The sequence below is a fragment of the Epargyreus clarus genome, unplaced genomic scaffold (genome assembly GCF_041222505.1).
Source record: "Epargyreus clarus isolate Ecla_fem2 unplaced genomic scaffold, WU_Ecla_fem_2.2 ptg000026l, whole genome shotgun sequence".
In the NCBI taxonomy this organism is placed as follows: Eukaryota; Metazoa; Arthropoda; class Insecta; order Lepidoptera; family Hesperiidae; genus Epargyreus; species Epargyreus clarus.
The window spans coordinates 9,314,356-9,327,986 of NW_027332233.1; the positions used below are offsets into that span (position 1 = coordinate 9,314,356).

General features: G+C 31.9%; 2 protein-coding genes across 8 annotated transcripts; one reads left to right on the forward strand and one right to left on the reverse strand.

The window, feature by feature from the left end:
* Positions 1-346: 346 nt before the first annotated feature.
* On the reverse strand, positions 347-5,952 carry LOC140753474 (lanC-like protein 2). 2 transcript variants are annotated; one of them, XM_073088095.1, is made up of 8 exons: positions 5,822-5,952; positions 4,285-4,467; positions 3,696-3,853; positions 3,138-3,276; positions 2,787-2,927; positions 2,166-2,351; positions 1,351-1,497; positions 347-869 (listed from the first exon to the last, which is right to left on the reverse strand). In XM_073088095.1, the coding sequence occupies exons 2-8, from the start codon at positions 4,327-4,329 to the stop codon at positions 687-689; spliced, it is 999 nt and encodes a 332-aa protein (XP_072944196.1). In that variant the 5' UTR covers positions 4,330-4,467; positions 5,822-5,952; the 3' UTR covers positions 347-686. The 2 variants fall into 2 exon arrangements, with proteins under 2 accessions (XP_072944196.1, XP_072944195.1); XM_073088094.1 differs by lacking the exon at positions 5,822-5,952 and adding an exon at positions 4,577-4,757.
* Positions 5,271-13,278, forward strand: CrebB (Cyclic-AMP response element binding protein B). Of its 6 annotated transcripts, none has more exons than XM_073088098.1 (7): positions 5,271-5,465; positions 5,778-5,945; positions 6,105-6,254; positions 6,370-6,496; positions 6,883-6,954; positions 10,824-10,943; positions 11,039-13,278. In XM_073088098.1, exons 2-7 carry the CDS (start codon positions 5,793-5,795, stop codon positions 11,239-11,241), a joined length of 825 nt encoding a protein of 274 aa, XP_072944199.1. In that variant the 5' UTR covers positions 5,271-5,465; positions 5,778-5,792; the 3' UTR covers positions 11,242-13,278. The 6 variants fall into 6 exon arrangements, with proteins under 6 accessions (XP_072944199.1, XP_072944197.1, XP_072944198.1 ...); XM_073088096.1 differs by having other exon boundaries at positions 5,275-5,465; positions 6,334-6,496; XM_073088097.1 differs by having other exon boundaries at positions 5,275-5,465; positions 6,334-6,496; positions 11,051-13,278.
* Positions 13,279-13,631: the final 353 nt, after the last annotated feature.

Below are 13,631 nucleotides of genomic sequence, written 5' to 3' on the forward strand. Positions count from 1 at the left end.
GCTTCACTAGCTAAACATACATAAATAATAAAATACCCTTGGCTATTTCCAAAATACGAAACGAATATGAATTTGTTTGTATAGTTATAATATTTATTGTAGTGTTATTCATAAACTATTGTCATCGCTAATGCAACACTATATTATTTACTTATGTTAATTCAATCTCTGACCAATTTTGTAATGTAATCGTTTCTTTCTTCAAATTGTCGTAACTGTCTTTATCACTTGATATTTTTATACCTTGTTTATATAATTTATGAAATATATAAATTATTGAAAACGAAAACTGCATTTTTTCATTTATTCTATGACATCCGGAACCAGGTAATAAATAAAAAAGTAATACATTCAACATTTTATTAAATGTATATTACGTTAAGAGACAATTAAAATAAATAATTGTAATTAGCATAGTATAAACATAGTTAATTTCATAATAAATTTGTAGATAATTCTACTCTACCTGCTTTAAAAATAAATTTAGCTCTTCGAGCCATTATAGCATATTTTTTATAATTCTCAAAAATACAAGATTTTACATTTTTTTAAGTGAATTTGATTCGTATCGATCTATTCTATGAGCATCGGGGAGGTGAATTCTTTGATAAATAATTTTAAAGCCTCAAGTTAGGGTCAGAAGGTATCAGAGGAATAACTGGGTCACATGGAGACATCATAGCAGTTTACAATGTATAGGCAGGGAACTTTGCATCGAGAGGTCGAATAATCTGTTCGGCAAGGTATATTCGACCCAAGGTTCCCTCAAACAGCGAGGCGGGGCGATCCGGGCGGTGCAATTCAGTGCCGGGCCGCTCCAGCGCGCACCACTCCATGAAACAGTAAGCTCGGTATAAGTGAACTGGTTTCTGTGAAATAAACAAGATATGCACTTAAATAACCTTTTTAACATTTACCCTTGATGTTGTTATTGGTAGATTGAGATAATGATGATCAATTTGTCAAAATAAGTAAAATGACAGATTATTATATTAAGTAATTGAATTTCATTGATGTGGATAATATACAAATACACAAGTGTTATGTACTATGCACACATACAATGCAAATCTTGCTAATGGTGTTCTGTACGTAAAATTCTATGTAAAGTTTTAAATTGTACCTAATAAACAATTATTTTTCCTTTACATATGATATTTTGTTGTTAAGTGGTGCAGATATCGGACAATCGTACATTAGGTACATTTCTCTCCTTTGCGCCGCAAAATCGGGTAATAAAAAGTTAAAATTCACAATATTTGCAATTTTTTTTTGATTGATTTTTTTAACTAAAACGTTTTACTAACTATAACAAAGTAGTTTCTTGCAAAAATTACACTTATAATATACCTTTGTGACTTGATAAAGCTCCAAAAATGAATAAGCATTTCCGCTCACGCCATGGCAGATGCTATAACCCTTGGTACATATTCCTCGCTGCCATATTACTTCCCCACATAATTGGGCTATTTTTAAATACTTCTCTTCTTCGAAGACCTAAAACCAAAAATGTATTTTTTATTATTATTTAACTGTTGTCTTTCTTATATTTCATGAATTTTTCCCGATATCTTTTTTTCCTAGGAAAAAAAGATATTTTAAAAAACGAATGATGTAGTTTTATTTTTTATCAAAATCGGCCTCGTAACTCCTTTCAGCATTTTTCGCTAATCCTTATAGTTTCGGATTTGGCCCTGAAGGCCTATTTGAAAAATTCACTCTGTATATTAGATTTCGTATTGTATGGATTCAAGCATTCTTTAATATAGTTCCTGGGTTTTCCTTTTATATTGCTCTTTTCATATTCCGTTTACGCAGAATTGATGCTCGACAAATTATAAGCGTGATGCATAGTTAAAATGGTGAGGCATTATAAAAGTATAGGAAAATTGTCGGAAAATTGTTGTTGACATAAGTCATAATGTACCTTCAATATAATGTTAAACATATATTAAACATGTGAACATGCAAGGAAACTAACACTACTATTATATACATAGATGTGTGTGTGATGATACAGACCAATAATTATTTCACAGCACACTAGGGTCTTAAAAGTAAGAATGTATTATCATTTTATCAGCAAGGTTTTCATTACACGTATATTATAATAATTTTGGACCACTATTAGAAATTTATATTATAGGATCTAATGAACAACATACCTGATAAGCCAAAACACAGAGTGATACAAAACCAGGTGCTCCATGGCACCACTGCACCAGCCTGTCACCAGAGCTGCTGTTCAGAGATGATGGGAAGTTGCCACTTGGAAATCGTTGATTCAACAGCCAATCTAATGTGGGCTTAATAAAACTTCGTATCTCATTGGCATTGATATAAATACGAGCCTGTGTAGATTAAAAAAAAAATAGTTATATCTGTAAAAATCACTTATATAATTAAAGTTTATATTACTGAATAAACGGCCACATATAGTTGCGAGCCACAGCCAAGCCCTTTATGGGCGCATCTGGCTCAAAGGACCATTTGATAAGAAAACAAGCAATGAAACAGTTTTAGTTTGTGTATAAGTCCTAATTAGACATGCAGCATTCCTGAAATCACGGGATATTTATTTAAATGTTATTTTATAATGCACAATTTATAATGACACTTACTATTTATAAAAATAATAAAAACAACTTGAAACTAAATCACACCATAGTGTCAGATTGTATAAGGTATATTATATTAATAAAACAATATTGCTTATTGTTAAAATTCAACTGTAAAGAGTATTCTATTCTATTCTATGTATCATTACATAAGGCTTTTGATTATACCTGTAACAGCATGTATAGAATTCCTGCCACTCCATGGGCAGCACCCAAATATATCTTTCCATGCCATTGCCATAAAAGAGGACTCTCGGACTTCATTTCCCTAGAAAACTGCTTTCCAGATTTTATGATGGACGCAACCACCTAGAAAGACAATTATATTTTTAATAAAATAAAGAATGGCCAAATTACCTTTTAATATTGGTGTTTAACACATTGAGGTTCATTACTTTATGAAACACTTTTAGAAATATATTTCCCAAAATGAGTTAAATTTTATTTATATTTGAACTCTGTTTGCCATTTTAAATCCCATTGGCTCTTTGTAAAATTTTAGAAATATGAAATATATACCTTCTCAATATGATTTGATGGAATAATATCTTTTCCACTGACATGTTTGTTGACAAAAAGTAAAGCGTAGAGGTATCCAGATTTTCCATACAACAATTCATCAGGTGAATCTTCCATCTTTGAAATCAATTCAATTAACCTATAAAAAAGTAATGTAGCAAAAAAACTGGTGTACGATAACAATCAGCAATCATCAGCAACCCATTACTGTCCCACTGCTGGGCACGGGCCTCCTCTCATAATAAGAAGGATTAGGCCATAGTCCACCGGGCAGGCCAAGCGCGTATTGGTAGAATTCACATACCTTTGAGATTTTTTTTTTATAAATCTACAATCAGTAAAGAGTGCGAGAGTACGATCTTCGTCAACTCTTTATAAATGATATGTTATGTTTTTATAATATAGCAAAACAACATACAATCCTTCTTATCTCAGGATGTGAATTCTAATTGCCACCTACAATAAATGTGTTGCTACCCCAGGACTAAGTGAAAATGTCTTATAAATATAAATGTATCTCCCTTACTCCCACTCCAAACCAAAACAATTGTATTTTACCTGTTTCCTAAGGTCCTGTAGTCTGGTAATGTATTGGCATCACAACTGCCAAATTTATACGATATAACTGCTGCTATAGCAAGTGGGCCAGCATCTCCACATAGAAAGCTTATCCTCCTACCTTTGAGATCGTGTAAATTTATATATTGCAGTGCAGTCTTAAACAATTGACATAATTTAATTGGATACAAATTTAATAATAAATTCACTATTAATATTATATATGCATAAAGATTAGTATTACAATAATGTCGTGTTCTTTTTTGGGTACAATAAAGAATATTATTATTATTATTATTATAATGTCCTTAAATATGTACAGCACCATCTATTACCTCAATTAACAATAAAAAGAAAAAATGGGACAAATTAAAATATAAATGGGAGACCAAGTTCAAATGGAATAAAACAGCATTTTCAAATTTCAGCTTTAACAGATGTACACACAAGGAAGGAGCACAAAGGGTTTAGACTTTTTATAATAAGTAAAAAGAGATTTCCTGCCTTTCAAAACTAAAATTAATGACCAATTCTGACAATGTTATATAAAATAATAACAACATTAATTTTATTCATTACATGTACTTACTTGGAACATATCATGCCGTTTATCCCTTTTGTGCAAAGCACTCATTAAATAATATAATGCCCAACCTGCAGAGCCCGTGTACACAGTACCATCGTGAAATATATCCTCTACCTGCTTAGTTGTTAAATACTGCAATTTGTTCTCTTTAAAACTTTCCAATTTTTTTTGGAATATATCTGATACCTGGGGAGACAAGGAATTAATATGCATTACCCACAATATTTTTGACAACAGTTTACTATTTTATAGAATTATAAGATAATTTTTATGTTTAAATTAATTCAATATTTACCCCATCTTTAGATTGATTGAGAATATTACAAGTGCCGTCTTCATTGTAATCATTATATTGATTTTGGAAAGAACTTTTTGAAGCCATTATCGTATTGACTATAAAATTTAATGCATCTCACAATGATTTTTTATATTGTTGTTAGTTTATTAATATTTAACTATATACATTCAAATTTAAAACAAAATGTTTGTTATCATTTGTCAAAACTTGTCACTTTTCAATTGTCAAACTTCACACTTTACAGACTACATAGGAAATTGAGCATAGAATAGCACAAAACATGTTTTACACATATATTCTCTATGAATACACCATAGTCGGTCAGTACTCTAAGTTTCGTAAGAGTAATCAGTACCGATCTCCATAGGTTACTACACTCTTTGCCAATGCCGATCTCCAATACAGTTCTACATGCAGCACCCCTGTTAGTCAATTAAGAACTAAAATTCATCATTATAATGCACGAAAATCGAGCTGTCAAGCTATGGATTCGATTGATCGAATGCTTGATAGAAAACTCACACGAAGGGTACAATTATTTATCAATGATAGCTAGTTAATGTTTGTATCCTATGATATAACATTAATAATATATAAAGTAATTTAGGTGATTGTAATGGTAGATCAGTTATTAGTTTCTTCTTTATTTATCTATGGGTAGAATATCCTTAATTGACATGTCTACTTCCTATTGTCAAATGATAAGGATTCAGAGAAGAGAGCAGAGCGCATGCGTCTGACAATTTTCGGCCATATTGTTATGACGCATACAAGATCATAGGTCTCCGCCAGTGACGACTCTTCACGCAGTTGACGTGGCTACTACGTACCGTCCCGTTCGCCCACTCCGGACGCAGCATATACGGTGACGAGGAATACGTAACTGGTGAGTGCTCGAACTGAAGACATCTTGCGGTCTGTCACGGTCGCTTAAATTTGAGTTCATAATTATGAGAATTCCTAGCGATAAGCCTTAACAATTCTGTCTTGCAATCTTTCGAGCTTCTAAAGTATGTTGCGTATGAGCTAATAGACGCAATAGGAAAATTTCCTAAGTATGACGCGATGATTCAGTTTTAGATATTCTCTATCAACAATGGGGTCGTAGGAAAACAGATGATCTTCGAGGAATTATTTTACAAGTTTGATGTGTGTGAAGTTCAAGGATTACACAGAATGGTGACCTTGAATATTTTAGGTGACCTTAGTGGGCATGGACGGAATAGTGGAGGAGAATGGCACCTCTGGCGGAGCAGGCGTTCCGGATCAACTGACGAGTGCGGGATCGTCCACCACCGCGGCGACACATGTGGTGGCCACCAGCATCGTGCAGCTCACGCTCCCCGCGCAAGCCCCGTCCGCACAGGTGTTTGTTTTGATATTTTTGTTACAACGATACGTGACTAAGTGAACGTCAACTGTGTGTGTGCAACTGTCAAAATAAAAGTTTATCGTCGGTAATATCGGTCAGTGTAGTGACGAGTTTTGTTATTTAGCGTCAAATAACACGTTGATTACATTTCAGGTCCAATCAGTGATACAACCAAACCAACAATCTGTTATTCAGACTGCTTCAAATATACAACCTGTACAGTTACCAAAAGGAAATGTTATACTTGTAAGCAAACCGAGTTCAGTTATACACACTACCCAGGCTACTCTACAGACGTTGCAGGTATGTAATTTAAACTTTTTATGCGTGTAAAAGATTGATTTGTTACAGTATGTTGTTAATTAACTGTTATTCTTTATAGATAAAACCTGAACCTAACTCAGTGGTGAATACACAGGGTCAATCGTGTAGTGATGACAGCTGTAGTGACGATGAAAGCCCAAAGAGGAAATATCGAGAAATGTTGACAAGACGGCCATCTTACCGCAAAATTCTGAATGACCTTGGAGGAGGGGAGATTGCGGGTGAGTTGATGTTTATTACTTTTGGAAGAATTTTTGGGATTTGACAAATCCTGGGCTGCACATTACTTTAAACATTACACTTATATAGCTTTTATTTGTTTTATGTTGGCTAAATTTAGTATGCGAAGCTGTGTGTGAAATATAAAGATTGTGCTAGATTTTAAGTATAACAATGATAGATGGATATAAAACGTGTATTGCTAGATAAATTTATACTCTATATAAATATATTTAGAAATATTTACTTTGTACTGTTAGTTACTACTGATTGGTAGTTAATTCTAATAGTTACGTATAAACTTGGAAGAGCACAAGATGGCAAGGTAGCTGAAAATGATGGATGCCTGTCAATACCCATAAGTACAAAAACATGATAATAATTACAGAAAATCGTATGGGATGTAAACCGGGATGCGAGAATGAAGTGCCGCTGTCATCTCCTTTATCATTTGCACCAGGTCAGTTAAATGTACTGCCACTGACACCTATTTGTTTCTGTGTGCAATATGTGTCATTAACCTGTTACAATCCATCGTAACTACCATGATGCCGTATGGGGCATAACCATCAGCTTCTGGAGTATACCATCATTTTTGTTTCACATCACATCTTGGCTCTGTCTCGTTTTATATGCAATAATTATCTTTACTATTCACCAAAGTTTCCTCTCCAATAAAAATTTCATTTTGAGTTGTTCACTTAGAATTTAGATGATTTTTTATGATGCCATAACCTGCTATAATAGAGGCTATTAAGTGATCTGTCTTTCCTGCATTATGTATGAGCTAATTTAAAAAAAAATTTCGCTTTATCCTTATGAGGTGTTGATATAATTAAATACTACTGAAAAACTAAATAATACAAATTTTTGAAAACATGCAGTACAAAAAACAAAATCATGAAACTTTCATAATGTAATTGACAGATATTGTTCATTTATAATCTGCAATATGCACTACCTGTAATTACATGAAAATCTTGCTAAACTGAAGTGTGTTCATTACAAAATATTAATATGTGCTCATGTATTAAAATAGATTATATCATTTAATTACTCCTTATTGTGTAGTAAACTGCTTAGTCATTACAGTAAATACTCAGCAAGTACTTTATTCATAATACAAGGATTTACAAATTATATTTTCCTTTAAATTACCTAAAAATAGTCTTGAGGATAAACTGTAAGACCACACAGTTCATAGGTTTTCTAAGAGGTTTACATGAATAATCAATTGCGTTGTACAAATATCAACATTTTAAAATGACCTATTTTTGTTTAAGTTCTAGTTGTCATAAATTTTATTATGTTATAAGTTAATAAATTCAAAAATATATAGGTTAATTAATTTACACATAAGGCATAGAACTCGTCTCAAAGTTGGACGAGAGAGGTTAAGGCCACTGCGCTGGCCAAGTGCAAATTGGTAGATTTCACACACATTTAAGAACTTTTTTTTTAAGAAACTCCTAGGCATATAGGTTTATTTTAATATTTGCCTTGACTGTTATAGAAATTTCTATTCTTCTTATTTGGAAAATTTATACCTAAACCTAGGATTTATACCTCATACTCACCAATCAGGAAGTCTCAACCAATACGCTATCACTATATTAATTAACACATAGTCTATAAAATGATGACATAAATATTAAAAGGTATAGAGATCATTTATATATCATTTTATTTTATTAATGTATAAAAAACGCAAATGTTTATTATTGTTTCAGTGTAAGTAATATTTATATTTTCAAAGTACTGTATGAAATGTGTTTTATACACATTATACACATATGTTAATTTAGTTCTTGGGTCGTAACTGTACTTTTATTTTGACATGATGACCAAGATATCGTTACAACTCAAATGAGGCTGTTATACAGCATAAATGAGTATGTTATAGAAAATATTTATATTAAAGCCAAAGTAGTGCAGTGATAATTGAATCACATTTTGGTTGCATTATTATTATATAAACCACTGTCAACACCTACTAGCATTAGGAGTTGCTGTTTTATTTTGTGACATTTATGTGGGGTATTAATACTCCATCTATCCAAATTTACCAAAGATCAAAATTTGACAATTTCTAGAATGAGGTAATTGTCAAATGTCTATTTTTGGTAGTCAAAACTTTGTAGTATAGTGAATAACTTAACAACATGAGGTGTGTCTATGTTGCTGTGATCTAAAGACCTTTTTACCATAATTCTTCTTATGAAATCCTCCCTATGAAACCTAAGCCTATTGTAAACATAGCAGGAAAATGTCATATGATGACAGTATCTATATAGAAGAAGCATAGGCTACAGTAGGGGTATTTACCTTTTCATTATAATGGAATGGAATTCACTTAAAAAGGAGGAAGGTTTTCCTATAATCTGTCTGTCTAAAAGAAGGCCAAAAAAGGAATGCTCTCGCTGACGTCCATATGAGTATTAAAAATATAAGTACTAATTCGCGCTATACATTATAAAGGACTTTTTTTTATAATATAACAGCAGCAGTGTAGCAGACGAGCATGCAGTCCACCTGATGGTAAGTGGCTACAGCCGCCCATGGACATCTGTTATCAACCCCAGATAGGATTAGATATTCCTACCTGAGGTCGTCCACAGATGCGCCGCTACCCCTGAGGACTAAGCTGGAACGACTCGGAAAAGTCTGTCTCCCTTACCACACCCTTCAAACCTGAACACAGCAGCGCCTAACACTGCTGTTATTAGGTAGAAATAGGTGTGGTGGTAGTGCCGGCGGAGTCGAACCACAAATGGTTCTACCACCTTCAAATATATTATGTGTTATGGGCAACACTCATAGCCATTTAATCAGCCTGATATTGACTAGAGATCGAACTTGTCACCCAAAAATAAACATGGCACAAACTATGTCTGGATGTAGGTCTCCACAATGCTATCTGGGTCATCTATAGATTCGGAATAATTTGAAATAGGTAATATAGGCCATGTGGTAAGATAATAATGACACACAACTCATTTATAAAGTAGGCAACTGGATGTATAAACATTTTTTTTACTACTGTAACTTTATGATAAGTTATCATTAGAACTGATTATAAATGTATTCTAACAAATTAAAAACATATATTATTTAAAACAACTGTATTGAATTTCGAAATTTGTTGTTCTCATGTAACTTTATCTTTTATAAGAACATGGCGTCATCCGTTTTGAGGTCAAACATCGAATGACGTAATGAGGCGTGAAGTCATGATGATGACGTCATGCTACGAGGAATTTGAATGGCACATGTTTTTTTTAACTGACTGGTCGCTAATTCTGTTAAATAACATTTTTCTATCGTCAATTATATGTTTTTTGTATTTTATGCGATACTTCTTAAGACAAGACAATTAAGCGTCTTGCTTAAGACAAGTGCAATGCATTTTAGTTTTATATAAGTTTCAAATGTATTTACATGGTTCCAAAAGCTTCGTCATAATATAATGTTAATAAAAGAGGTGACAAACAATGGCACACAGACGATGGCAAATGGTAGTTTGTTTTTATTTATATTTAAATATAAATTATAGAAACTGTGCACCAAGTAAGTTTATCCACTTTTGCCGTGCTCTGTTTCGGTGTGATGGCCTACTATATAAAGGGCTGACGGAAGTCGATAAATTTGTAAATTCTATAATTTCCAAACCGATTTTTCACAACTATATTAACTCTGAATATTACTGGAATTCATTATGTTCACTAATATTGTTATTATAGCTGCTGTCTACACAGTTTATTTTTAAGACTTCACCACACTACTTGAAAACTACTGAATCTATTAAGTCTTACTTACTCCAAAAATGTAATTGTTTATTGCAATTAAGAATTATTTATAGCACAATCTTTATATCACAATATAAAATATATATTTGATAAGTTAGGCATATTTAAAATATTAAGATGAAATTGTCTATAGGATATATACATTAAATTGTATTATATTTGTAGTCTGTCTAAACGCGAATGTAACCCTGCATAGAAATGATGAATGTAAATGGAATTTAAACTCCATGATGCATATTTTACTTGCCACAGCCATAAAAAAATCTCTGATGGTTATATTATTATCAAATTTTTAACAAAAACACCCTGCTTATTATATTCTGTAGTGTGGACGTTAATATAAATATATAAGCAATAAGGAAATGTGGTAAATAAATGAAATCAAGGATTATAAAATGTTATAAAATAAAATTTTAATGTTACAGTTATTAACAATGTGTGGGGTTATTGAAAAAACTGTGTACATAATATATTAATAATAATATAAGTTGGTAATTAATGTTACATGGGGTTTTATTATTAGTGATTCCAGCTGGAGCGTTGCAGACCGAGAGCGGACTCCACACGCTGGCGGTGTCGGGCGCACCCGGTGGCGGCGCCATCGTTCAGTATGCCAATCAAGATGGACAGTTCTACGTACCGGGTCTGTATTTTTTTGAATAAAAAATTCACAATTTTGAATTACACTAAAATCAAAATTCCATAGACGAAACGAACAAATCGTACTTATTTGTACAGGTCCTATATTAGAAGACCAAACGCGCAAGCGGGAGCTCCGGCTACTGAAAAATCGAGAAGCCGCAAGAGAATGTCGTCGCAAGAAGAAGGAGTATATTAAGTGTCTCGAAAACAGAGTAGCAGTGTTGGAAAATCAAAACAAGGCCCTTATAGAGGAATTAAAAACACTAAAAGAACTATATTGTCAACAAAAAACTGAATGAGGTCCAGCCGGCTAACCAGGTGTGCCGCTGTTCTGCTGGTATAAGCCTCGAGGCACGTGTTGTCATTTTCTGTACTACGCTAAGAGTACCTACTCGATTCCGTCCGGCGTGTACTGCCGCGATGAATCGTAGTGTCATAATTGTCCGTTTTGGAGAAAGTTGACTTGATTGAAAAAAAATATGGACATGTACATAAATTGTGAAAATTTCAGGGTCAAACCCTATACGTGCACAGATCTTAATATGCCCTACCGCATGCTTTTTGGTCTCAATTTAATACAAAAGGTATTGAAAAACCAATAGGTGACCCCTACATTTCAGAAGTGTTGAAGGCGTCTATTGAACAGGGTAAACCTTGTAGGGACCAGGGCAGTCTGGGTCTGTAAATATTTAAATTCATTATGCATAAATTGTACCTTGTAGTATTTGGCCAAATAAGTCTGTTCTCGAATAGAGTTTGGCTGACAGTTAAATTTTCTATAAGTATTGTTAGAATTGATATTTTAAATCGTCTAAATTTATATTGTCCTTATTATATACTGTTATTGTTTTTTCTTATCAGTTGAATTATTTTTCTCCATGTTAAATAATTAATTACAGAATAAAATATACCATAATATGAATTACATGTTAAATTAATGTAGTTATTATTTTTTTATTAATGCTTTGTTGTATCAATGCACAATTCTTTACAAACATTGTTTAAATGTGTCATTCAGATGAAATAATATAATATCATTCCGAAATTGTTATACTTTTAAGGTCAACTATTCAGTATAGCATTGTATGTTCTTACTTTTGTGCCATTTTCTAAGTCGGACAGATTACAATTTAAAGTCTTAATTAAATCTTAACATTATTTTTGAACATGTATCGAAAAACCGTCATTTACTTTTTGTTATTTGTACGATATGTTAAATGTTTGCTGCTGTCTACTGTTTAATGTTTGTATTAAATAATTGTTTTACAGGTATATGAATTTTATATACCAGGATTTTTTAAATTAATATTCAAGTTCATGTACCAATGTCATACTCACTGTGATGTAAGATGGTGGCGTGATAAAAATATCCATTTTAATAAATCGTAAGTTGCTGAAGTATTTTTAAACATCTTTTTAGATGTTTTAATGGATAAGCCAAAGTTAATGTTTAGTTGTTTATGTGCAATACCAATTGCAATGTACAGTTTTAGCAAACTACCATTTTTCTCTTCTTAAAAAGAAATATAGTAAACAAGATGGGAATAATGTACATTTTGTAAAGATAGCATAGAATGTATAGTGTATTTATAAAGTTCGAATTATTTTGTATATACACATGTATATGTAACGGGGGAAATGGTTGGTCTCGCATATCACCATTATGGATTCTCACAATGCTGGTTAATGGTAAAAAGCCACTATTATTAAAAAAAAACTATTCCTCAAATACCATTATATCATTTTGTCAGTCTTGGAGTTTTATGTTTTTGTGAAAGGGTAATTTTAATTGACTATCAGATTTAAGATTTTATAAGAAGTTGTTTGGCATGATTGAGGTGATGACTATTTTAGACTTAAAGTGAACATATGAAAATAATGTTATTTACTAATATTTTTTTGTAACATATTATTGTTATATAACATAATAGTTGTATATTATGTTGTGTCATCTCAATCATGCCAAGTGATATAAAAGTTAATTATAGAAATGTGGAAAGTGCCTTTGAATTTAGAATGAATAAAGTTTATACCAACATAGCTTTTTATGTTAACTTATGCTATTTATAAATATTAATAATATTAACTGTTTCTTGTATTGTTGTCTTCTTTATTTAACATTCTAATTACGAAGTCATCAAATAAGTCTTCAATTAAATTATTATAAGTGGACAGAGGGGCCAAGTAACTCCGTCCTCACACATAGACACCTGACATAGATGTAATGTGCATCATTAGGAAGTCGACCATTTTGTTATACATTTTTGAGTTTATCTGAGTTCATGCTATGAATAATATAACTTTCTAATTTCGGAAAATAAACATTAAAATCTAAACACATATCTATATTTTTCGTCTTCGTTCTTTTCTTAAATGCAAAAATAAAACATCGTATCCCTTTGTATTATGGAAATTTTAAAGTTATTAATATTGTGGTTTAGTACAGAACTGTTTAATAATCCTTAATTAATAGTAGTCTGTACTGTGTAATGATTGCGTATCGGTGCTAACGTCGAATATTATTAATGTACATTTTTTTTATTACAATCTTTAAAGACTGATTTACTATTTTGTAAATATAAGTCCGTTTTAAAGTAATTATATTTTCTATTGCTTATAAAACTTCTAAAGTTGTCATAAAAACAAAACGTTTGGTCACATAGTCGATTTAATTAGTTTATTAATTCAA